We start from the raw sequence: 23,393 nt of genomic DNA on the forward strand, positions 1-23,393 counted from the left end.
AACACCCGTCACCGTAAAACTTAGTCGTGGTAAATTTACAATTTAGACCGGGACCGGAGGTTGCGGTCCAATTTTAGCTAATTACCTCTACCAGAGGTCCAAGTAACATTTAGACTTGGACCGCAAAATCAAAAAAACGCAAATGACATAAAAATTGTAAAAAATTGTTATATAAAGATAATATGTTATATTGGAACTTGTGTTATGAAAAAAAAATGATAAATATGTTCCTTGGTGATGGCAAAGATGATGTTTGAAGAAAATACTGTTATTTTGTGTGACACAGTGAAGCGATAATTTTTTTTTCGGATGTTGAAAAGCCTTTACTACATTCAAAAAAAAAAAGAAAAAAAAATAGCTCTTTACTCCAGAGTCCCAATCTTTCCGGCAGAACTTGACATGTCTTTCGCAAACGCATCACCAGTTTTGATGACATACTTGTATGCTGAATTGTCTGAGGAATTCAGCAATCCAACAGAAGATACAATATCCCTGGCGTCAAATACAACGAATTTTTGCTCGCTATCACCAAAGAGCTGAATCCGTGGGATAGACTTTGAGATAGGAGACACGCCATGTGTTTTTGCCAATTCACCATACACATAATGGGACCCTGGTTCATTGGCGGAGAATTGGAAACGGAAAAAGAACAGAATCTTACAAACGAACCAGTTTTTAACTGGCACGAATAGACTAAATTTGAAGAGTGTCAATAAATGCAATACGGCGATAGCAAAAACATATACTTACTTGTTCTTATGTATCGCTTCGAACATGACGAATTCACCACCACGAGAGCATGACCTATTCTTCTTCTTGTACAACTCCGAAATGTAGACTTGATTTTCATGGAATAACCTTGTCGAAATCCGAAGGTGTTGTTGTTGATGAAACGGCAATACAACTCGTTGCCTCATGCCAGTCAGCCTTGTCATACAACCCATCAACGCACGACACCAAGGGATTGTGCGATACAGACCACAAATGAGGACATCCGAAGAACCCTGCAAGAGCACACCAACCTTAGTAAAAGAATCATCAAAAGGGGACCAGAGTTGAGGATAGGTGGCATCTTGAGGATGCTGCTCGAAGTTCTTCTCGTTGCTGTCAGGGGATGCCGTTAACGCAGAGAAGTCAAAAATACCGGATACATTGAAGAATTTAAATATTTCCTTGGTTTCCATAATGTTGCCAGCATTAATACCAGGATGAAGAGAAGACCGGATACGTTTTTTGTATGTACCAATCGACCGTTCAAGGGACCTAGCAGAATAACACCGCAATGGACTATAGAAGTTGGTTAGTATATGATCGAATAAGGATTAAGTAATTAGTGGCTTACCCCATTCTTCGGATCATGTAGGGTATGTGGTGAAGCTGATGGAGGTTTGACCTGAAAACAGTCCTGGAAATCGTATCATTGGCAAGACAGGTGTCAAGATACTTGAACCATGTTTCGAAGGACCTAAATAGAAATAACAGTTAGGTAATTTGAATATTATATAGTTGCTCGTAAATCAATAAATTAAGTACCCATCGATTTCTTGAACCTCAGCAGACGAGATCGACCATTGCAGACTGATTTTTATTCCACGAGCAAGAGCAACAACCGCAATCCTGGTTTCTTTAGCAAGAAACAGAGGAGCAATTATTGTCGGAACAACGTAGACCAACCAAGCTATCCAGTCCACAGAACGGTACATGGACCGAGCGTTTTCCGAAAGTACACCTTTAAATGAGCCATTAAAATCTGAGGGGATTGTGCAACGAGATTCATCCATCGATCTTTTGACATTGAGAATGTTTTCCGTGGTGAGAGCAAAGGGGTAGCATGCCTCTTTATCAACAAACTTGTAACGACCATTGTATCTTGGGGAAAAGAGATCGAAGCAAAGCTTGCTAACGTTTGAGAACATGTGAAGCTCATCACACATGAAAAAGTCAATAGAGAGGAAGGTACTCAGCTGTCCGAAAGGCGTGGGTTCCTTGATGCCGTATCTTTCCGTTCCAGCAGGCTATAATAAGAAGAGGTATTTAATATTATATTGAAATGAAGCTCTGTCCTAGCACTTACTATTTCTTCAGTCAAAGACTCCCTTGTACGAATAGGAGCACCTCTTTCGAAAAAATACATCCCGGACTTTTTTTCCTCGACGGGGTGGCCACCTTTTACTAAGGAGGAGGGTTAGAATTTGAAAGTGTTATTTAATCAAGTTGTTTTAGTTACCAAGGCAAAATCGACACCCATACCAACTTGTATGGCCAGCAAACTTTAACAACCGCTGGTTGATCTCGATGCCATCTGCAATGACACCAAGGTTATAAACATGCGATTTAGCAACAAAGACAACATTACGTTTGATAACGATGGGCTGTTGGCTCAAGCGATCAAGACTTTGAATAATTGGGCGTAAGTACGAATCAAATTCGGTCTTGGTATCACCAAAAAGAATTGCTATTTGGAAGGTATAATCATCTGTGTATCTAAATTAGTTGTAAAAATAAGAAATTAATACTGATTTTTAAGTTTATATAAAAAGATTATATTTTACCTGATTGATGGATCTATACTAGGAATGATGACATGGACCATCACCATACTTTGGTTGGAGACACGAGAAGTAAAACCATCTACACAGAGAACTATTCCGATATCATGCTTACCAGCAAACAGACCTTTCGCCAGAAGCTCTTGATATGCGGAACCAGAGAAGAAATCTGTGTAGGGGCCATCATCTGTTCTAGCATCGATGACTTCCCGGTATTTCTCTACTTCTTTACGGAATTCGTCGCACGCGAGCATATGGCTTATGTGATCACCAATGTCAACCATTTTGACTACAGAACCGGGCCGTCTGGAAGCACCCCAGTGGGGACAAGCAAGCTTATCAGCATCAATAACAGGATCAAAAAGATAACACCCTTTACCCGAGCAGATTTTATGGGTGCGGACAAATGAATTGGGTATTTTCTTTTTAATCAAAGCAAGGCACTCCTTAAGAAGAAGTATCTTTTTTTTACGAGAATGAGCTAGGAAAAAAAATGGTAAGTAGATGAACTTTGGCTGTATGAACAATTGTAACTTACGAGTTTTGTTTCGGTTAATAATTATTTCGATAAACATTTTCATGTTTCTTGAAGACTGGACTGTCATATTATTACTGATACAGAGATAGTTGAATTGTAAAGTATCAAGCTCATCTTGGTCAAATGGATAATCTGGTATAAAAACATTTCTGATGTTTGAAACATCTTGACTGCCGCTACTTACACGGACATCTATAATTTTGTGATCATTAGTTAAGGTATGAAATCATCAAATATAAAAAACAGTTTACCTTCCATAACCTCATCTACATCGTCAACTTCTTCAAGCTGGCATTCTCGTGCTCTTTGGAACTCTTCACTGTCCCCGTCATCTTCGCTCTCTATGTCCGAAATCTCACCATCAATATATCGAACATGCTCTTCTTCTTGTTCGGCTATCTCTTTTTCAGTCAGCATGTTCATTTTGTTTGGATCGATACCGGCCACGTCAAAATCGCAAAATTCGGACATGTCTACATCATAGACTTCAGAGGCAGTAACCTTAGTATTTGGAAGAAGGAGAGTAGCAACGGTGTCAGCAGTGGTAGCAGGAAGAATGGGAATATCACAAGTAGTAGCAGGACTAGTGTACTTAGGGATGCTTTTCAAAAGACGTCTAGTTAAACCTTTTTGAGAGGCACGACTTAGTTTAGCTTTCTGAATCGAATTTGGGTTTGTCATTGTTTAAAGTATGAAGATAAAATGGATGATTTTAAAGGAAGTATCAAGCATTTTTTTTTGGATTTATACCTTTTTTTAATCGCTCACTACTCAATATCTTTCACAGATGTTTGCCTTATTAGATCGTATGTCCTTGTCAAAAACCAAATCACAAGTAAAATGTACTTTCGTGTAACAGAATATTTCTATTTTGGTTTGATGGAGCGATATTCCATGACGTAATGAAGAGTGATGATTGGTATTTCTTATACTTTCCCAAAAAGGAGCATAAGATCGAAAGGCTCATACAAAAACAAAAAAAGGTAAATGACCGAAAATGCATATATTTAAGGATAATTTTTTTTGGTATTTCATTTTTTTTTCTGCATCTTATTTTTAGTCCTGAACAATGAATTCCAATTATCCTTCCAATCAATCCAATGAAATGCAAGAACAAATTGATGCAATGAAATCAATAGTCGAGTCTATGAAGACAATGGTTGATTCTATGAAAACAATGGTCGATATTGTTAACAAATCTGTTAGCATAATCCCTGACTTGGTGAAGACAGCTGTAGCTTCTGAAGAGCCCGGAAATACGGTAACAAAACGTAAAAGGATTAGCAGCAAGTCGGCGCTGGGTTCAAGTTCTTGTCGAAGTGAAGAAGGTGAGATTTGTATAATGAAGCCATATTGTTCATTCACTAATCATAAATGATTGATTTAATAGAACACGAAGCAGAACAGCGTATGATCAAAAACTGTATCTCAAAGGCCATTCAGTATTATCAGACGAACGACATAGCTCTCGGAAATCACAACAATTTGAATTCCTTAGGCATGAGAACTATACCTGATCCAAAGGCATACAACGTTGAACATGTCAAAAAAGTAACTGAGGACTATTCAAGAGTCTCGTTTACGGAGTTGACGATGGAACCGTCGACGGAAATCTGACGTATAAAGCAATGGCCACTCAGGCTTATAGCAATACGTTTCATGTAGCAAACATGTTTCTTGTGGTATATGTGGAAAAACGGTTTGTTTGACACGGAAAAATAAAAGATAAAAAAAACAGGAAGAATAAGATTAATATTGCTTGTAGGCTTTTTTATTCTTATTAAAAGTGAATCCCTCTTTCATCTCTGAAAGAAAGGGGGGTATTTATAGTTATTTAAAGCGTGGGTAAAATTATGGCTCGTTTGTGTTCACTTGGTATTATTGGCTGTATTTACTAATGACTGATGAGCCTTATCAGTGTAGCCAATCTATTATTCGAAATGGGATCTTCTATTGGAATATCTAGTAACCCTGAGTTGTAAATGTATAACTCAGGATATTTTTTATGCTATTATTTTTTTATGAGTGTTATGATATTATGTACCTGTCGATCAAGGATCGATGGAATGATTTTATATGCGATTTTATATGTTAAATAGTGCGATTTTAGTACAGTATACTGCAAGGACAAGTACCGGGTGAATGGATCTTGCTGGACTGATTATAAAAAAACCGATGAGCATATTATGATGGTTTATATGTTGGAGAGAATTGTATTCTATTGGAACAACAATAGCAGCAATCCTGCGGTGCCATCAGGGTCCGGTAGAATGTCTGACCTCGCCGCAGAAAATCCCTTTTTGCCTCTGCATTTGGCCGTGAATAATTGGATTGCTCGTAATATGATCATTTCTTTGTTGGGTAATACCAAGAAACTGGTACGTAATATTAATGGTCATAAACGTGTGATGTTACTAACTGCAATCTTTCATCAGCGCCCAAACCCCGTAGCAAGTGTCGAATCTTCTGGATCCATGTCAGGCCCCATGGCTGCGCTCAACATGAATACCATTCCTCGTTCCCCCATGGCTGCGCTCAACACGAATACCACTATTTCTCGTTCCGCTGAATCGGATACATATCTGGAGCATGATTTCAGACCAGTATATTTGGAAGGGGGTGATAAATCGATGATAATTTAGGAAAAATGACAAGTAAGATTAACCAGATTGCAAAAATTAACTGAACTTTTATTAACATAAAATTTAGGGGTCCTTTATATACATATTGAATTCGACCTCCTTCTTAGACAGGGCTAGATGACAGGCAAGATTATGACTGACATGCCATATCTTGAAAGTAAGTAATCCAATGAGAATCATATAATAGAAGAAAGAGTGGTACACGTTTCTATAATAGGTCTGTAGTGTCACTTGACGCGTACATTTAAAAGTCATCAAAGTACATTCAAAAATTTATCATGTTTGTACTTTTAAACCTCGCTTGTCATTGGCCTCCGCTAATCTGATTAGTACAATATATTAATAATGTCTTTTTAGAATAATTGTATAATAAATGTATACTTTTGTACTTGTATTTAGCTTGATGAATATCGTGCTAGTTTGTTAAGTCAATTGTGAATATTTAATATGCAACATTAAAAGAAGTGTTTATAAAATTATCGTAATGGATAAAAATATGCTGTGTAGATCAAGCATACATGAATATATAAAGCTCGATCACAACAGGGGGTCAAGATGAGCAAGACCAACCTGCCCCATCGTAGAATGAGAGTTTCTCTGTGCCTGGTACGGATTCTGTCCAATCTCCCCACCCCTCTCCCTCTCCATCTCCCCGCCCCTCTCCCTCTCCCTCTCCATCTCCTCGCCTGTCTGCATCTGTCTGCTTGTCACCTGCTTCTTTACCTCCACCCCCTGAGCCATCTACTTCGTCTTCAAAGATTGACCAAAGAGCTGAAAAAAGGGCCGCAAAAAAGGCAGCAACCAAGCGGGCAAGGGATGAGTTGATAATAGAAGGACGCTCTCGTAGCAAAACTAAGCCTTAATCCGCATTGGGTTTTAATTATTTTTTTTTAAATAAACTCGTTTTTTTTTTTTTTTTTTTTTTTTCTTTTCTTTCTTTTTCTAAAATTTTTTTTCAAAAATTATAGTAAGTACCTCATGTGGTGACCTAGCAAGACTATAGCCATATTAGAGCTAACAAAGGTTTATCCATGCTGATACCATTTGTGATACAAGCTTAACAATAAATGTCATAGTAAGAACTATAAGGATATTACATCACAAGTCTAATTTAGTACGTCTGAGAAATACTTAAAATTTAGTTTAAAGCAAAGAGAGTTAAGAAGACTTAACATTTATTAGAAGAAGACTAAATTAGTGACTATGTAATAATCGTATACATTTTTGGTTAATCAATGATAACTTCAAGATAGCACTAGAGATATGAACACAGCAGACAGTCTTTTATATAAATACTCGTATATTTCATTTATTAATAAAGGACAATCTTATAAACAGTCTCAAACTACTTCTATAGTCTTTTTATAATTTTACTTTACCTTAAAACACAACACCTCAAAACATCACATCCTCATATAACTAACTGAAAAGCTATTAGATATATTGTTATATTTCGTACTGGCTTTTATGGCTTAACTTACCACTGCATTCTTTCGCGTACATGGTTGCTGTCCACTCTAAATAGATGATTGTCACCTGAAGCGAGTAAGCCTTTTTTAAAATACTAAAACCGTGTTTATATATTTTAACTCTATTTTATAGTTGTTTACAGCTCAGCAAAAGGTACTTCATGTGATTGTCAACTACAATGTGAGTATTAAAAAAATTGAAAGCCTTGCTTATATTTTCTAACTGTATCTTTCTTAGTTCAATCTAGCTCTATCAAAGGTAAGTCATATATCTAGCTTGTTATCACTTCTGCATCTGGTAGTCTCCGTATGCAACCAGGACAACCAACACTATATTATGTATGGTATCTGTTTGTTGTCATCCTTACACTACACAGTATTCATTTAAACAGGCGTTTCGTAGTTTTTATACGTGTATAAACCATTCATAAATTATTTCGTTATAAAATATAAACCAATATAAACATTATTTTTGCCCTTCATATTCTATTATTTCCAATGTTATTTTTTGTAAAACCCATTTAATATTGCAAGGGTCAATAGCCCTAGTTTAATATACATTTAAAGATATCCTCCAATACCATCTCGTTAAAGAATAAGGTTATGATGTTTTCATTCGTTAGAAACTGGAAGTAGCGGTCTGTTTTCATGCGTACATGAACCGCGACCGCTAGTTCAGGTACAAATTAATTACCGCGACCGCTGGTCGAGGTACAAAATAATAACCGCGACCGCTGGTCGAGGTACAAAATAATAACCGCGACCGCTGGTCGAGGTACAAAATAATTACCGCGACCGCTGGTTCAGGTACAAAATTATGTACCTCGACCTCTGGTCTAATTTTTTCGCGGTCCAAATTATACTTCGACCGGAAAAAAAATTTGCGGTGCGTGCTTTGTTGGAAGCTGATACTCCAGAAAAAAAAACGACTTGTTCCGAGAGATATATTAGAATTGTTTTACTCGAATAAACAATATTTTTGCATGATTTGTGAAACGATTTTCCTGTTTCTTCAAACTCAATCGTTAAAAAAAAATTCGAAATAAAAGTCGAAAAAGTCAAACAACAAAATAGTTGGTCGCGTTTTTTTTAATCATGAAAAATTTTTCGTCTTTTTGATTGGATGATTTCGAAGTCACAAAACATTAAAAAAAAAGTCGACCAGTGTGCGGTGTGATGATCTGACTTACTTGATAAAAACCATAATAAAAATAACATCAGATACACTTACATCATACATCTAACACTGAAATATTAATATCTCAGCATCATTACTTTATAAAGCAAATACACCTCTTTAGTCTATGTACTTCTTTGACTAAAATAGTGTAAGAAGACACTGCACTAATTTAGTACAATTCCATTATGCAATAATTTTATATTTTAAATTCAGACATCTTATATATATATCCTCGACTCATAAACTAGATAATCTCTAATTCTCTTTTAACTGAAATAAAGCATACCAACAGTCTCAAAGTATTCCTACTTTTGTTTTATTTCCTCTTGTTTGATTTTTACTATCCAAAACACCACATGCGGGTTAAAACTGAAACCCTTATTGTTTTGTCAGAATTGAGAGGACGATGGTTCTAAGAAATCTTAAATCAAACTGAGTTCTAAAGTAGTAACTCAGTTTTTATACCTGTGTTGTATAGGGATCCAAATTACCTATTGACTTAGTAAACTGTACTATGATAAGTTGGGACTCAAATGAAACGATTTTTAAGTGGAGACTTATCGAGAAAATTTATTATAAAAAAATGAAACCAACTAAAAGAACATAAGTAACTAAAGAAACATAATATGAATTATTCACGCATTACCACTACTGGTTGGGCTTTCAGAATAAAAAAAAGAATAAACGCTTTGACTGAAGTGAAAAATAAGGTAAAAATAAAGAGAAAGAAAAAAAGATAATGAAGGGAAAAGCCTTCTAGGAAGATCTCATCACCATAGTTTTATGAGAAAAATTGAGCAGGACATTTGGGGAACTATCCCGACGACAAACAAAGTAAAAGACCAAGAAGAGCAAATTAGGAACCGTCACAAATCAGTTTTTCCCCGGGCGGGAAGAAGACAAAGAGTTTGAACCATTGATTTGTTTTTTGGAACGAGGATGATAAGGTCTCAAGGAAGAGATGTTAATTCTTCTTTTCAAAAGACGACCATTCGCATCAGCCAGTTGGCAAGTGCCGTTATCAAAACAGGCGATAACCTTGAAGACCTCGGGTTTATAGTTGTGGTAAAACACATAATATATAACTACGTAAACTACATAAATAATAACGGCTACAGCCAATAATAAATATACACAATTGCATAACAAAGCATACAACCAATAAAATACATAATACCATTTCAGATAAGGATATGACAGTAAAATATCCTTATCACCATTCTACCATTAGTCATAGACAGGGACAGAATTTCTATAATAAGGAAATAGAAAAAGAAAACTCTGTGTCACCTCACAGAGTATCTTCAAATCCAAATATACCTGCTGTAATCATAAAAGATAGACAGCCATTTTTCTGTGTAACATACACAGAATATAGTTTCTCAAGCATAAGATTGTCAGGAACGAGGGAGGAACGAGACAGGCAGGACAGGACAGAGAATGAATAGCTTCTTGAGAGCAGGTTATTTATTTAAGAATAAAAGGGAGGAAAGAAAAGAGAAGATGATTATGAAATATATCTGATAAAGAAAACTGGGAGAAGTGAAATTTATCAGCTATATTTATAGAGAAAGGAAAACAAGAAATTAAATAAAAGAATAAGCAATGACAAAAGTTAGTCATAGCTTATGTGGATCATGACAAAGGATTTAAAGAGCTGACAGATCAATGATGAATATTGAGTCTGAAAGCTGGTTACTCATATTGCATATTTGGGGCATAAAATGTAACAGGATCATGACAAAGATAGTGATAAGCACAATAACAGCTTATCACAATTATAAATCATTACCATCTAACAATTCATATAAATAGGACAATTTCTAGATAGATAGTTTTCCTTTAGTTTATTTTTAACCTTTAACCTGGAATAAAACCACACTGGATATTTAACTTATTCCCTGTTTTTATTTTTATTCTTTTTATTTTTCTGTGTAAACCAATCCCGTTTACCACAATACTTACTGTTGAGCTTGCTAAAGCGATTATGTTCTACTCGGACCACAAACGAACCGACTTCATACCTCTTTTGCTTAAATTCTGAATCACGAGTAGTTTCCAGGGGCGTTAAGATGTTAAAATCATCAACCTGGATGTTACGATCTCCTAGCTTCACTAGTCTTTCAAAGGCTAAACTACGGCTTAATTCTTGCAAGGGATCCGATCGAATGGACCTAGGAGACATACCATACAATAGTTCATATGGGGAAATCTTGAGAAAAGAGTGTACTTGAGTACGATGGGCGTATATAACCACAGGAAGATGGTTATCCCAACGAGTTGGATCTTGATGGACTAGTTTCTTGAGGGACTTGACCAACGTACCGTCGTACTGCTCGACACGACCATTGGTTTGGGGGCGATACGGTGAGGCAAAACGATGGTTGACCTTGACTAAGTTGAGGAAGGCATCGATGGCTTCATTATCGAAAGATGAAGCATTATCACTTAAAATAAATGATACGGGACCAAAAACAGTGAACAGTTGCTCGTACAAGAAGGCGGCTACGGTATTGGCGTCAGTAGATTTGGTGGCTAGGGCAATATGCTATCTAAAGAACGATTCAACTGCAACGAGAATATACACATTCCCTGATGTTGACTTAGGAAAGGGACCCACGAAATCAAGAGCAAAGGATTCAAACAAGTAGTTTACTGGTATTGTTCTACAGGGTGGGTTCGCCTTTCTATTTATCGAAGAATAAATTTGGCAGACATGGCAAGTTTTTAAGAATGTTTTCACTTCTTCGTAGCCGTTCGGCCACCAGAATTCCTTATACAGCCTAGCCCAAGTTACATGTGTACTAAAATCGCACTATTTAACATATAAAAATCGCATATAAAATCATTCCATCGATACTTGATCGACAGGTACATAATATCATAACACTCATAAAAAATAATAGCATAAAAAATATCCTGAGTTATACATTTACAACTCAGGGTTACTAGATATTCCACTAGAAGATCCCATTTCGAATAATAGATTGGCTACACTGATAAGGCTCATCAGTCATTAGTAAATACAGCCAATGATACCAAGTGAACACAAACGAGCCCATAATTTTACCCACGCTTTAAATAACTATAAATACCCCCACTTTCTTTCAGAGATGAAAAAGGGATTCACTTTTATTAAGAATAAAAAAGCCTACAAGCAATATTAATCTTATTCTTCCTGTTTTTTTATCTTTTATTTTTCCGTGTCAAACAAACCGTTTTTCCACAACATGTAGACCTTGATGTCCATGGCCATCGTGAACATATTCAAGAACATTACGCCTTTCCTTTACTGCAGGAACCCTTACATAACGAGTGGACGAAACCCAGCGATACAACCGATTTTCAGATATGGTGTACTTTAAACTTAGCCTTTTTATTTTGGGTTCGTGATCCATCTGAACAACATTCCCTGCTGCACACGCTTGGAGGTAATCATAAATCTTCTTTAACCATTCCTCGTAAATCGATTCAGTGATATAATTTTCGGTGATCATCAAATTGTCGAGCATGGTATCCAACAATTCGTCAGCAGGCTTTGCACTCTCCACAGGATCAGTTCGGTCGGGAGGATAACGCGATAAGGCGTCGCTAACACAATTTATCTTTGAGCTTAAATGATGGACTTTGAAGGAAAACTCTTGAGTGGCTAGGATCCATCTTTGCAGTTTTGGGGATGGGTCAGTCTTCCGGTGAAGATATGTCATACACATAGAATCGGTATACAAATCAAATTGTTGATCCAAAAGATACTTTCGCAGCTTATCCAATGAGAAGACAACAGCCAGACATTCTTTCTCCAGAATGTGTAGATTAACTTCGGCAGGGTGCATTTTTCTTGAGATGAAACATACTGGAGACTCCACTCCGTCGAAACCTACTATGGTTAACGTACCCGCGATCGCTACCTCACTAGCATCCGTTTAGAGTTGATAGCTTCCATTCTTGTTTGGTAGCGTCAGTATAGTAGCTGCGCACACAGCCTCCTTGAGCCTTTTAAACGACACTTCTTGAGGTTGAGACCAAACGAATGGACGACCCTTCTTCAGCAATTCATTCATCGGTGCAGCGATATCGGAGAACTGTTGAACATGTCTTCTAAAATAATTACACATATTGACAAAAGCCTTAATACCGGTGGTATTCTTGGGACGGGGGTATTCAGCAATGCAGTCTAGCTTGGGCTTAGCAGGTCGCACTTGGTTATTAGAAATGACAAAACCTAATAACTTGACCTGATCCAGTAAAAATTCACACTTCTCCGCGTTCAACACCATGTTACACTCCATTAACCGTTGGAAAAACAACTCCAAACACCCCAACTGTGTTTCCACATCTTGGTTGAATATGCAAATGTCATCCATGAAAGCGGTACACCATTCTGTGAGAGGTGCAATCAAAAGACTAACGCACCGAGTATAAGCGTAAGGGGCGTTGATCAACCCAAAGGGCAGTAGACGATAGCTGAAATTTCCCGAGTGGGTTGCAATGGTAAGTTTCGGGATAGAGTCTTTTTCCACCTCGATTGAGTGAAATCTTATAAGCATATCCAACGAAGAGTAGACCTTGCTTCCCGACAAACACTCGATAACATCCACCGTATTGTTCATGGGCCAGGTATCCCTCTTCGTGACTTGATTGAGGCCAATAAAATTGGTGATCAACCTTCTCTGACCATTAGCTTTCTTGATGTACCGGCAAGGGAAAGACCAACCAGCACCAGAAGAATTGTCGGGGGTATGGGTGGTAGGAATTAAAACACCAGCTTCCACCATTTCTTGTAGCTCTTTTCTCATGAAATCCCTTTCTGACAATGGAATAAATGCATACGGACGATTGTAAATTGGTTTACTGTCTCCTGTATCTACGCAGAACTTGACCAGATTGGTGACCTTGAGATGGCTATACGATGTCCCAAAGCACGTGGAGTACTTCATTACGAGAGACAGCAATCGTTCCTTGTGAGCTGGAGTCAAGTGGTCATACAGCTTGATTCGATCTAGCAGGGTTCCCAAACGATCATCTTGACCCAGTCTTGGTTCCGTTAGAAGGGTGGGTTCCAAACGGTGATTATTGAGCTCTTTAGACGTCCTTTCTCGTACAAGCGTAGACTCTTTCGTCTCAGGATTGACAAAGGTAAATTCTCCTTGACCTTCTTCGCATGGGATCAGATAAAAAGCTTCCTCTGAGTCACCCTCTTCTAAGCTGCTTTCATCCTCGGTCTCAGTATCCAACGGGGAATCACTGGAAGTATCTGAACCATCCCCAAAAACATCAGAAATGGACCTTTTCTTATGATAATAGACCTTTATAGGGACCACGCCACGGTTCTCAGTGTTAGAATACCAGAAATGCGCCGACCAATCGATACCAATTTTAAGCTTGTGCATACCAAGACGACCCAGTATAAAATCGTATTGTTGATTGGTGTCATACACATAGGCATCAATGGGCTCCTTGATAAAATTACCAATGCTCACTATCAAATCACGAATAAAACCAACGGGGCGGCGTGCTTGACCATCCGCAAAAACTATAGCAATCTCTCCAGCATCCTCCAAACAGGTAATCTTTAACTTTCTGATTAAGTCTAGACTAACTATGTTTGAAGTACAACCGGTGTCGAATATGACTTCAGTATAAACGCCTGAGACCACAGCTTCAGCTCGTGGGGCACCACGACCACGTGGAGTATGGACCTGGTCAGAAGTTGTATCATACTCTTTATTTTCTGCCAGCAAGGTATCCCTAGTATCTTGCTTTTGGTGGGATGCTCCCTTCAATGAGCGCTTGAGTTCGGCTTTGGCTGCAGGTGATATGATGGAAATGTCCGATACTGACAAGGTTACGCTGGGCTGATTCATGACTTGATTTACGACCTTCTTTACTGTAGTTACCCTTATATCTCGAGTGACCGTATCTCTTAGTTTACCCGCCTTGCCTACGAAAGGGTGAGTGGGAGGATTATTAGAGTTTGAGGCGTTCGTTGGTGTAGCCATAATATAAATTGGTGTTTCAGAAACACTGTTCAGTTATCTGCTTTTACCGGGAGTGGACACCTGCTTACCCGAACGAGACACTCTAACATCCTTATTATGGTTTTCAAGTTCATTTGCCCTTTTGGGTACAGCCATGAGATTTTCTTCAGCTATCATAGCACTTTCCTCTTCATCTTTCTTCGCGTTCACATATACGCCATCCTTCATGTATTTAACGCATTTGAAGTGTCGATGGTCAGGGGAATTACATAACTTGCACGGATTGGGGCAATTGTTGACAACATGACCTACTTGGTTGCAGCTGTAACACTTTTGTGTTATTTGACAAAATATTACATAGAAAAGTAATGAGATAGAAGTATATTTTTATTAGGGGTAAAAATAGACTAAAAGAACTCTGCTGCTATGAAATAATTGATCCTTTTTAGGGCCCTCGCAAGCACATCAAATTATTTTTTAAAGATCCCGATTAAGGACATTAATTTTTTTTTTTTTTTTTTGTGAAAGGTTACAGTTTTTCCAAATAGAATCTTTTAAAATTTTAATAATATATATGGACGATTAATAACAACATTGAATATTTTCAGTGCTAAAAAATCCGAATTGTCCAAACGAAGAATTAAAATCTGCAGGCCCCAAAAACCTTCTATCAGATTATTTAATGTCCAAATCCGATTACTGAAATCACGAATGTGAAAAATCCAAAGACAAAAAAGAAAATAAGACAGAGTATTAACCAGATTGCAAAAAGGAACTGAACTTTATTAAACATAAAAATGTGGATTTCTTTTATACACAACGAACACAACTATTTACAGCAAACGGGAAGATGACTACAGTGGGTAGATTATATTGACATATTGTCTAAACTGTCAATATCCCGCAAGGTACATCAAGGATAATAAAATAACAGTCCGTAACTGAAGTAAATATATTAGTGTTACGTGAATTATGAAATATCATCTGACATATGCCAAAAGGTGAAAGATGATAAATTACTTCAATCGTCGGAGTGCAAGTATGTTACCGCAAATGTGGTGCATATACTGCTCGAATACAACAGAATGTTGTTTTATTTTTCAATAAGAGCCTTTTATTTTTATCGATTTACTTTTTTTTTACCATCTCCATTTTATTTTACAGATATGAGTTTCCAAAATTATTCAAGTGCTGACTTCATCAATGGCCAACGCCCAAACCCTCCTGTGGTAAGAGGCCGACCCAGAGTGAACCCTCCGTCTGCTGCACAGATTCCCACTGACGTACCTGTTCCATCCTCTCAACCTGTACCTACCCCTTCTTCTGTACCTGCACCATCTTCCGAAGATGTTCCTTCTGCTGGTCCTGTTCCTTCTGCTGGTCCTGTTCCTTCTGCTGGTCCTGTTCCTGCTACCGAGCAAGCTCCTCCTCCTGCTGCTGAGCCAGTTTCTGCTGCCGATTCCGTACCAGAGCCTAACACCAACCTTAACTGGGATTCACCAAGCACACATGTATTGATTGAAATTTTTCCTGCGTATCTTGTTGAAGCGGGTGTGACTAGCTCAAATGAGGCAAAGGCAGCTTTAATCCAAAAGACAGAAAAAGCCTTCAATGACAACGCAGCCGTCAATGGCCGAAGAGACATCTGTGCCATGACGACTAAATGACATGCTCATCATGCTAAGTATCGAAGCAGACGAGACGATGCTAATTCTACTGGTAGTGCACCTCTTCAACACTGGGAGTTTCATGATTTGATGGAGCAGGCAACAATACAAATGCCAACTACAAACCCGCCTGTTACATACAGCTCCCATTCCAGAGAAACTGTGGACAACCGTGGTGATTATGCCACCAGAAGACGTGGTCATTCAGAAGTCGATAATGATAATGAAGAGGATGAGGATGTTGTTCCTCAGCTAAATGCAAGACGTCCACGTAATGTAAGTGTGTCAATGTGGTTTATGGCAAACCATATGGAGCAAATGGAAGCTCAAAGCCGGGCTGAGAGAGCAGCTGATCGTGCTCGTATGATCGAAGAAAGGAATACCGATCGTGCACGTTTGGCTGCTGAACGAGAGACAGATATTGTTCGTATGGCTGAAGAAGATGCATACCGACGAAATCAACTGGATCATAACAACGATTACAGACGACAAAATACTGAGTTGTTAAGAGAGGCTACTTTGTCCATTTCCCGAATGGTAGATTTGTTTGCTGCTTCAATTGCTCAAAACAACAATGCCACTCGTGCTCCCACCTCTACCACTACCACCAGCAACAACAATCCCCCTTCTCCCAATCCTTCTACAGATAATATCATTTAAATAAAATTGAATAAAACAAAAAGTTTTCTATACTTATCTATTTCTATTTCTAAGTCTAGTTCTTCTTCTACTTCTACTTCTAGTTGCTCTTCTACCCCCTCTAGCCGCCCCACGTCTACTTCTACGTCTCATCAATTCCTCAAAAATGGTAATCCTTCTGCTACTACCGCCTACATCAGGTGCGTCTTCATCTTCAGGAACAGCTGCACTATGATCTTGAAGGTGAACAGTGTCGGTAAACCCGGTATCACCAAGGTCGATACACATATTGTGTAAAATATAACATCCGGTAATCACCTCGTTGATCTTCAACTGGTCCAACATGTAAATGTACTTGCCCGTAAATCTCCAACGAGCCACCAACACACCAAAGGCTCTTTCGATCGCCATTCTTGTAGATGAATGTACACGATTGAATGTACGCTTGCGACTGTCTAACACGCATTGACTCTCAGGAAATGGTTTGATCAAGTTGGGTCCCAAAGGATAGGCAGAGTCACCGATCATGAACGTGTTGTCAGGAAAGTGAATGTCTGGGTGGCGAAGAATTTCACTCGCTATATCACTTGATCGAAAAGCAGCAGCATCATGCGTTCTTCCTGAAGTAAATATTGTTGTGTTAGCTTTTATATTGTTTCATCGTAGATCATTATACTACAATACCTGAGTCACCCACTTTGATAAACGTGAATCGTAATGCAGAATCACATACGGCAGTAAGCTTCACGGAATAGTTGTTCTTTCTGTGGAAAAACGGTTTGTTTGACACGGAAAAATAAAAGATAAAAAAACAGGAAGAATAAGATTAATATTGCTTGTAGGCTTTTTTATTCTTATTAAAAGTGAATCCCTCTTTCATCTCTGAAAGAAAGGGGGGTATTTATAGTTATTTAAAGCGTGGGTAAAATTATGGCTCGTTTGTGTTCACTTGGTATTATTGGCTGTATTTACTAATGACTGATGAGCCTTATCAGTGTAGCCAATCTATTATTCGAAATGGGATCTTCTATTGGAATATCTAGTAACCCTGAGTTGTAAATGTATAACTCAGGATATTTTTTATGCTATTATTTTTTATGAGTGTTATGATATTATGTACCTGTCGATCAAGGATCGATGGAATGATTTTATATGCGATTTTATATGTTAAATAGTGCGATTTTAGTACACTTTCTATCCCTGAACATAGCACCCACGGTTGGAGGGGAAGGTTGGTGAATGATAAAGTTCTTACCATCCACAGCACCAATCACACCATTCAATCTATCCCCAGTGCTACTCACAAAACCGACAGCGATCGCATTGGCTCTGATAGGGTCTGATGGCCATGTCAATAAATGACCAAGTTGATCCTTAATTGCTTTGAGTGTTCTTGTGGTGAAGTTGTTATAACCACCTGATGAAACACCCAAAAGCATATACGCTTGACGATATCCGATATGGCAATTAGCCAACCGAAATAAAGCCGTTGCGACTTGGATATAAATCGGAATAGTATTGGGAGCAACAAGATTGAATTCTTCGTGTGCCGAAAGCTCGTTCACCAAATGCTCAAAAGCACGCTTACCCATACGGTAGTTGGCGCGATAGCTACTGACCTGGTTTTCGTCATTGTCATTGAGGAATGGGTGTTCCAATCTCCAAAAGTGGTATCGACGCGATTCACGTCTACCATCAGCACTAATTACTGTTCTTGTTCTTTCTACATGTTCGCCCATCATGAAAATGGGGAGATTGTTAATAGAAACTCCATATTGATTGCGGTAGTTGCTGGCAATAAAATCATATTGGAGACGTTCTGCTTGGTAAAGTTCTCTACTGGAATGAAGAGTCGTCATATTTTCTACGAGGCGTTGTCCAGTAGAATTAAGAATTTCCATTCTATCTTCTTCGAGAGATTCAGATTCTTCGTTGATTCGAACTATAAGGAGCTGCAACTGAGACACGATAAACGCAATTTGTTGTGGGGTCATCATTCTTAAACTGTAATTTTTATCTTTTTAAAATAATAAAAAAATCGGTTAAACCGAAATTTTGTCTTTAAAGAATAAAGGAACAGATATTTTAGTAATCTGCAAAAACTTCATTATTAATCATTCAAATTGGGTCATTTAAAAAGCAACGTCATGGATTTCAGAAAAAGATTTCTTTTGGAAGTTTGAAGTAACCTTTCACAAAAAAAAAAAAAAAAAAATTAATGTCCTTAATCGGGATCTTTAAAAAATAGTTTGATGTGCTTGCGAGGGCCCTTATATTGCACAACTCTCCTGAGTTTTAATGATGAGTCAATCTTTCTGGTTTTGAAATAGATCTATACTTTGTTTCCCGCCTTGGATTAAATGGATACTACTCGTTAGAATTGTTTCCAGATAACGTTGTCCCATATCAGTGGATCGGGAGCATGAGTATTCTAATAAATCTTTAGTATTACGAGACACTTATTTATCAGATCATGCAACGGTTACTGTAAAAGATGCATACTTGTTTGTCAAGTGTAATTGGCAATAGAACATAATAGTTGATCATTTATTTATTATCTTTGTACTGAATAAATTACGATCCCAAATATAAAATGTCTTATCGATATTTGTATATTTGGTTGTAGAAGCTAGGTATCCATTAATTCATACACTATTTCTTTATACTCTTTATCAGCAGTATAACTATATCAATATATAAGTAAATGCACCATTTATATTAATAGCTGTTCTATTCTCTCTCTGGGTAGCTAATCCATTGAGAGAACTATTAATATTAAGTTTCTCTTTCTTATAATTCTTGAATGATCTGAGAAGTTTCTCTTCTCGAGAGGTGATATGGTTACTCAGTGGTATAGCATTCTGTATCCAGCTGTCATTCGTATATCGTATTTAGGCCAATCATGCAATCTTTTATATAGAAGTATGTACTCGAAGTAGGAGAAGTTGTATAGCAGTATACAGGCGTATGCTGGTATGCAACATCAAAGGTTGTTTTAATTTCATAGTTTATTTATTTAAACGATTTGTTTAATTATTCTTAAGTGAATCGTACCCAAATGCGACAGGTGACATTATGTAAATGCCAAAGAGAAAGTTTAGTGCGTGTAATATTCAGTAACCGAATATTCCGCCTATGGGATTGTACTATACTTTTATGGTATTATAATAATTTACTCGTCACAAGGCGAATCACCTTGTGCACAGACACCAACGGTTCTGATGATAACAAATGGGGCGAAGTGTGAGCCATGAATATTTATACATGATCATCCATAATTATGTCAATGTGATGATTCTTTTATTATAATCTATGACATCCTCAACAGTATACGTTCATATAGTTTTGAGTCACAAAAAGGCTGTACGTTTTTACAATCTATTCAGAGAAGGTAATACTTATTTTATTCTACTTCAAGTCCCACTATTAACTTTATGTTTATGAATGTGCAACAATTTATACTACATAAGAGGTGGTGTTGTGTTTTGAGGTAAGTAAAATTATAAGGCAGTATATAAGTAATTTGAGACTGTTTATAAGATTGTCTTTATTATGAAATAAAATGAACAAGTATTTATATAAAAAAAGACTATCTGCTGTACCACTATCTTTAGTGTATCTCTGAAGTTGTTATCACTTTCCCAGTGTGTATCCTGTTACCTTTAACTGTTATTTTGTAAATATGTTACACTTGGAATTACTGTCATCTTAGACACATCGTACTTCCATATCTTTAGTAAGCCTTAGTCACTGTGTTCTTGTAACCTTGTGATATGATAGTACTAACTATCTATATTGGGTAATTGATTCCTTCATCATTCTTAATGTATTGATGTCATAGATATGGATTTATTTAATGTAGCAACAATATAACGGATAACCACAGGTGGCATTGTTAACACGTGACGAATTGAATTAAAAAGAATACTTCGTCCACAGCCCAAAAAATGTAATCCGGATAACTCGAGTCAAAAAATATAAACATACGTTCATTAAAACTTTAATTTAGATACAAAATTCAAAATCTTCCAACATATTACTACCAATGCTTAAGTTTCTTTCGACACATATGCCTTGCAACAATGTAAGCTCATAGCTCAGAATGTAACTTTGAAAGTAATCAAGTGCTAAAAAAACATCTGCCATACAGCTTAGGTTTGACGTGTTCTTACAAGCTGTAGTAACTTATAATAGTTATTGTGGTAACAAATTAAGATAATGGATGCAGCGTACAAATAATTAACACCTTCTGTTGTGATCGAGCTTATATACAGATATAACTCTATCATAAATTCTTTCTTTCTTATTTGATAACCTTTCTATAAATCATTATTGCATTACTCTTTAAATCAAATACATGCTATTACACTCTATTTACTACGCATTGATTACTCATCAATATATAGAAAACAATAGTCATACATTTATTCCAGATAATACAATCCAATGATATGATCGCTCGTCAATAACAAGATTCTCAAAGGTACCATGAGATGCTCGATCTTTAATTGACAATACGCCTATTGTATATTTGACAGGTTTCACTTTAATGATTGATATTCAGCCAACCCTGAATATGTATATAAAGAACCCAATTTATTGTATAATAAAGACTTTAGTTTATTTTTGCAGTTTGATAATTTTACTTCGTCAAATTTCTTTATTTTATTCTAAATTCGTTGTTTTATCTCTCGAATTTCTCATATATAAGGTATACAGATAACCATATATGTCGAGTACAATTTGGACCCCTGAAATTAAGCTCATATTACAGTAAGTACCGTTGCGTATCATGATGTTAACATATTGTGGTTTCAATTTCAGTTGATTTATATAAAAATTGCTCGACATAGATAGAAGGTATACAATGCCCAAATATGTTTTGTATCCCCCAGCAGGTATCACAAGTCTAAATAAGGCGATTTTCCAAACAGGGAGGCTGACCACAACTTATTAAATGTTAAAACAGAGACACAACGTTGAGAATGAAGTTGGATTTGCTGAGGCAGCTGAAGAGAGTCTAGGAAACGTGAAGTTTAATTCTGATCGATGCAAGGTTTTAATTTAAAGCAAAGTCATTGTCGATTGATTTATTTTGGACAATTGCCACATTGATTATGTTGATTCACCGCAAATATGTGGTATCGAGATTTATCTTCTGGTCGGGAAACCTGAGGAAACCAAAAGGAAACCTCAATTTTTATTTCCCGACGCCAAATAACTGGAGTTATTGAGCCCCAGCCTACAATAACTGGAGTTATTTGAAGGTCGGGAAACCTACACTTATAAAAAATAAATCAATTATGTAATAAAATAACAGCTTTTTATAAAAGCAACGAATACTTGATCAACATGCATTGCGAATATCAAATTTCTAGAAACAAGTTTATATAGCCTCAATTTATACATTTTAAAGTGGAAAAATTTAATTTGTAGAAAGAATAATTTTATTAAATCATGGAGAAAATTAGGTCGCTATTTTTGGATAGGTAGTCTAATGATTTTTTGTTTCTGATGCGAAGAGTTTCCGCTCTTCTTATAGCATCTTCAACGGTCCATCCTTCAGAAGCAGCGTATTCTTCACAAGCCTTGATGATTTTTCTTCTACGCATGTAAAAGCTTTTTTGCGATGAATACCAACCAGGGTGATTGGCGTTCATAAACTCTACAGAATGATTACCGCCCAGACCTTCTTTCCATTCCCTATACAGATCTGTGACAGTGTGTACACCGGTACTCAATCTGAATGAATTTGAAAGGGGTCTGGAATTACTTCGTTCGGCTGGGGAATTGCAAGTTGGTTCGGCTGTAATTTGCTGTGTTGTTACAGCTGTGGTACGAATCAATGGCTGGCAGTCCCTTTCTTCTTGTGGCCACTCAATGTTTATTTGGAGTGGGGCTCTTCCAGTGGAGATATCTGATATTCTTTCTAAGACTGATGATATTTGTTGAGCGAGGGCCTCGTATGCGCTTCTGGTACTGTCTTCGATATTAGCCGACTTGCGTTCAACCAAAGGAATTACACGCTGCAACATGATAATGCTTTTTTTTTTTTTTTTTTTTTTTTTTTTTTTTTTTTTTTTACCTTTTAAATGAGAGGTACTCTTCATCTTGAAACAAATCATGCTTCCAGATAGGATGACTAGGAAATTTTTGCTGCATAAAGACAGAGTCTTGCAAAAACGTGATTTTGATCGTTAACAATAACTTCAAAAAACCTTCGGCAGATACGGTTTGCTCAGCATGGCCTTCGTGAATTTTACTTAACCACACACTTGCCTCTGGAAACAATTTTGCTTGCAAGTTTTCGGATGGAATGGTGGTGTTGCGGGGAAGAAAAAAAGTACCTTGTTGAGGAAAACCAGCCAAGCTACGCATGATACCTCTAGGAAGACCTGTCAAATATGCACCATTCATAGATGAATTATTCCAACGACCCATTCGACGAATGTCAGATTCATCGACACCTTGTAAATCTGCCATTCTTGCAGCAGCACCGCGGTTAACATGCGTCTTTTTTGAAGATGTGATATTGCACGCCTTGAATGCCTTATCAATTGCGCCTAGATGACTGTGGTAAGTCCATTCTTGGGTAGGATCTTGAACATGCTTCAAAATCTTCACATTAAACCAATTTTTTGAGTGGTCGAAATTGGGAAATGGTTCACCTTCCATGTGGAATCTGGAAAAAAAATAAACACCAAGCATCATGAATGGGCAGATTTCAACTC

At 37.2% G+C, this 23,393-nt stretch overlaps 7 protein-coding genes across 7 annotated transcripts; 2 read left to right on the plus strand and 5 right to left on the minus strand.

Annotated features, from left to right (window-relative positions):
• Positions 1-193: 193 nt before the first annotated feature.
• Positions 194-1,299, minus strand: EV154DRAFT_197820 (uncharacterized protein). Its single transcript, XM_051594323.1, has 2 exons — positions 751-1,299; positions 194-693 (listed from the first exon to the last, which is right to left on the minus strand). Exons 1-2 carry the CDS (start codon positions 1,182-1,184, stop codon positions 363-365), a joined length of 765 nt encoding a protein of 254 aa, XP_051458748.1. The 5' UTR covers positions 1,185-1,299; the 3' UTR covers positions 194-362.
• A 1,744-nt stretch (positions 1,300-3,043) lies between these two features.
• On the plus strand, positions 3,044-3,924 carry EV154DRAFT_197810 (uncharacterized protein). The gene is made up of 3 exons (XM_051594322.1): positions 3,044-3,045; positions 3,142-3,222; positions 3,301-3,924. Exons 2-3 carry the CDS (start codon positions 3,211-3,213, stop codon positions 3,709-3,711), a joined length of 423 nt encoding a protein of 140 aa, XP_051458749.1. The 5' UTR covers positions 3,044-3,045; positions 3,142-3,210; the 3' UTR covers positions 3,712-3,924.
• A 668-nt stretch (positions 3,925-4,592) lies between these two features.
• Positions 4,593-6,051, plus strand: EV154DRAFT_550899 (uncharacterized protein). Its single transcript, XM_051604951.1, has 4 exons — positions 4,593-4,769; positions 5,202-5,465; positions 5,523-5,741; positions 5,797-6,051. Exons 1-3 carry the CDS (start codon positions 4,716-4,718, stop codon positions 5,727-5,729), a joined length of 525 nt encoding a protein of 174 aa, XP_051458750.1. The 5' UTR covers positions 4,593-4,715; the 3' UTR covers positions 5,730-5,741; positions 5,797-6,051.
• Positions 5,793-7,232, minus strand: EV154DRAFT_480507 (uncharacterized protein; the record flags this gene model as incomplete). The annotated part of the gene is made up of 4 exons (XM_051598334.1): positions 5,793-5,879; positions 6,018-6,046; positions 6,300-6,587; positions 7,211-7,232. 4 exons carry the CDS (start codon positions 7,230-7,232, stop codon positions 5,793-5,795), a joined length of 426 nt encoding a protein of 141 aa, XP_051458751.1.
• Positions 7,233-9,251: 2,019 nt separating this feature from the next.
• On the minus strand, positions 9,252-10,563 carry EV154DRAFT_419012 (uncharacterized protein; the record flags this gene model as incomplete). The annotated part of the gene is made up of 2 exons (XM_051595873.1): positions 9,252-9,463; positions 10,344-10,563. 2 exons carry the CDS (start codon positions 10,561-10,563, stop codon positions 9,252-9,254), a joined length of 432 nt encoding a protein of 143 aa, XP_051458752.1.
• A 971-nt stretch (positions 10,564-11,534) lies between these two features.
• EV154DRAFT_505607 (uncharacterized protein) lies at positions 11,535-12,027 on the minus strand. Its single transcript, XM_051601191.1, has one exon. It carries the CDS (start codon positions 11,888-11,890, stop codon positions 11,585-11,587), a length of 306 nt encoding a protein of 101 aa, XP_051458753.1. The 5' UTR covers positions 11,891-12,027; the 3' UTR covers positions 11,535-11,584.
• An 892-nt stretch (positions 12,028-12,919) lies between these two features.
• EV154DRAFT_399167 (uncharacterized protein) lies at positions 12,920-14,056 on the minus strand (the record flags this gene model as incomplete). Its single annotated transcript, XM_051595248.1, has 1 exon — positions 12,920-14,056. A coding segment is annotated over one exon (1,137 nt), but the record flags the coding sequence as incomplete, so codon positions are not given.
• Between the last annotated feature and the right edge of the window lie 9,337 nt (positions 14,057-23,393).

This window comes from Mucor mucedo (assembly GCF_025094135.1).
Source record: "Mucor mucedo strain NRRL 3635 chromosome Unknown EV154scaffold_35, whole genome shotgun sequence".
Lineage (NCBI taxonomy): Eukaryota > Fungi > Mucoromycota > Mucoromycetes > Mucorales > Mucoraceae > Mucor > Mucor mucedo.

Bases quoted from the DNA above. Each gene is read 5' to 3' on its own strand.
- EV154DRAFT_197820 (XM_051594323.1), bottom strand. From the start codon at position 1,184: ATGGAAACCAAGGAAATATTTAAATTCTTCAATGTATCCGGTATTTTT. The intron at 694-750 runs GTAAGTATATGT...CTTCAAATTTAG, and splicing joins GAAGCGATACATAAGAACAA to TCTATTCGTGCCAGTTAAAA.
- EV154DRAFT_550899 (XM_051604951.1), top strand. From the start codon at position 4,716: ATGGCCACTCAGGCTTATAGCAATACGTTTCATGTAGCAAACATGTTT. The intron at 4,770-5,201 runs GTATATGTGGAA...GATTTTAGTACA, and splicing joins TAGCAAACATGTTTCTTGTG to GTATACTGCAAGGACAAGTA. The intron at 5,466-5,522 runs GTACGTAATATT...ATCTTTCATCAG, and splicing joins TGGGTAATACCAAGAAACTG to CGCCCAAACCCCGTAGCAAG.
- EV154DRAFT_505607 (XM_051601191.1), bottom strand. From the start codon at position 11,890: ATGCTCGACAATTTGATGATCACCGAAAATTATATCACTGAATCGATT.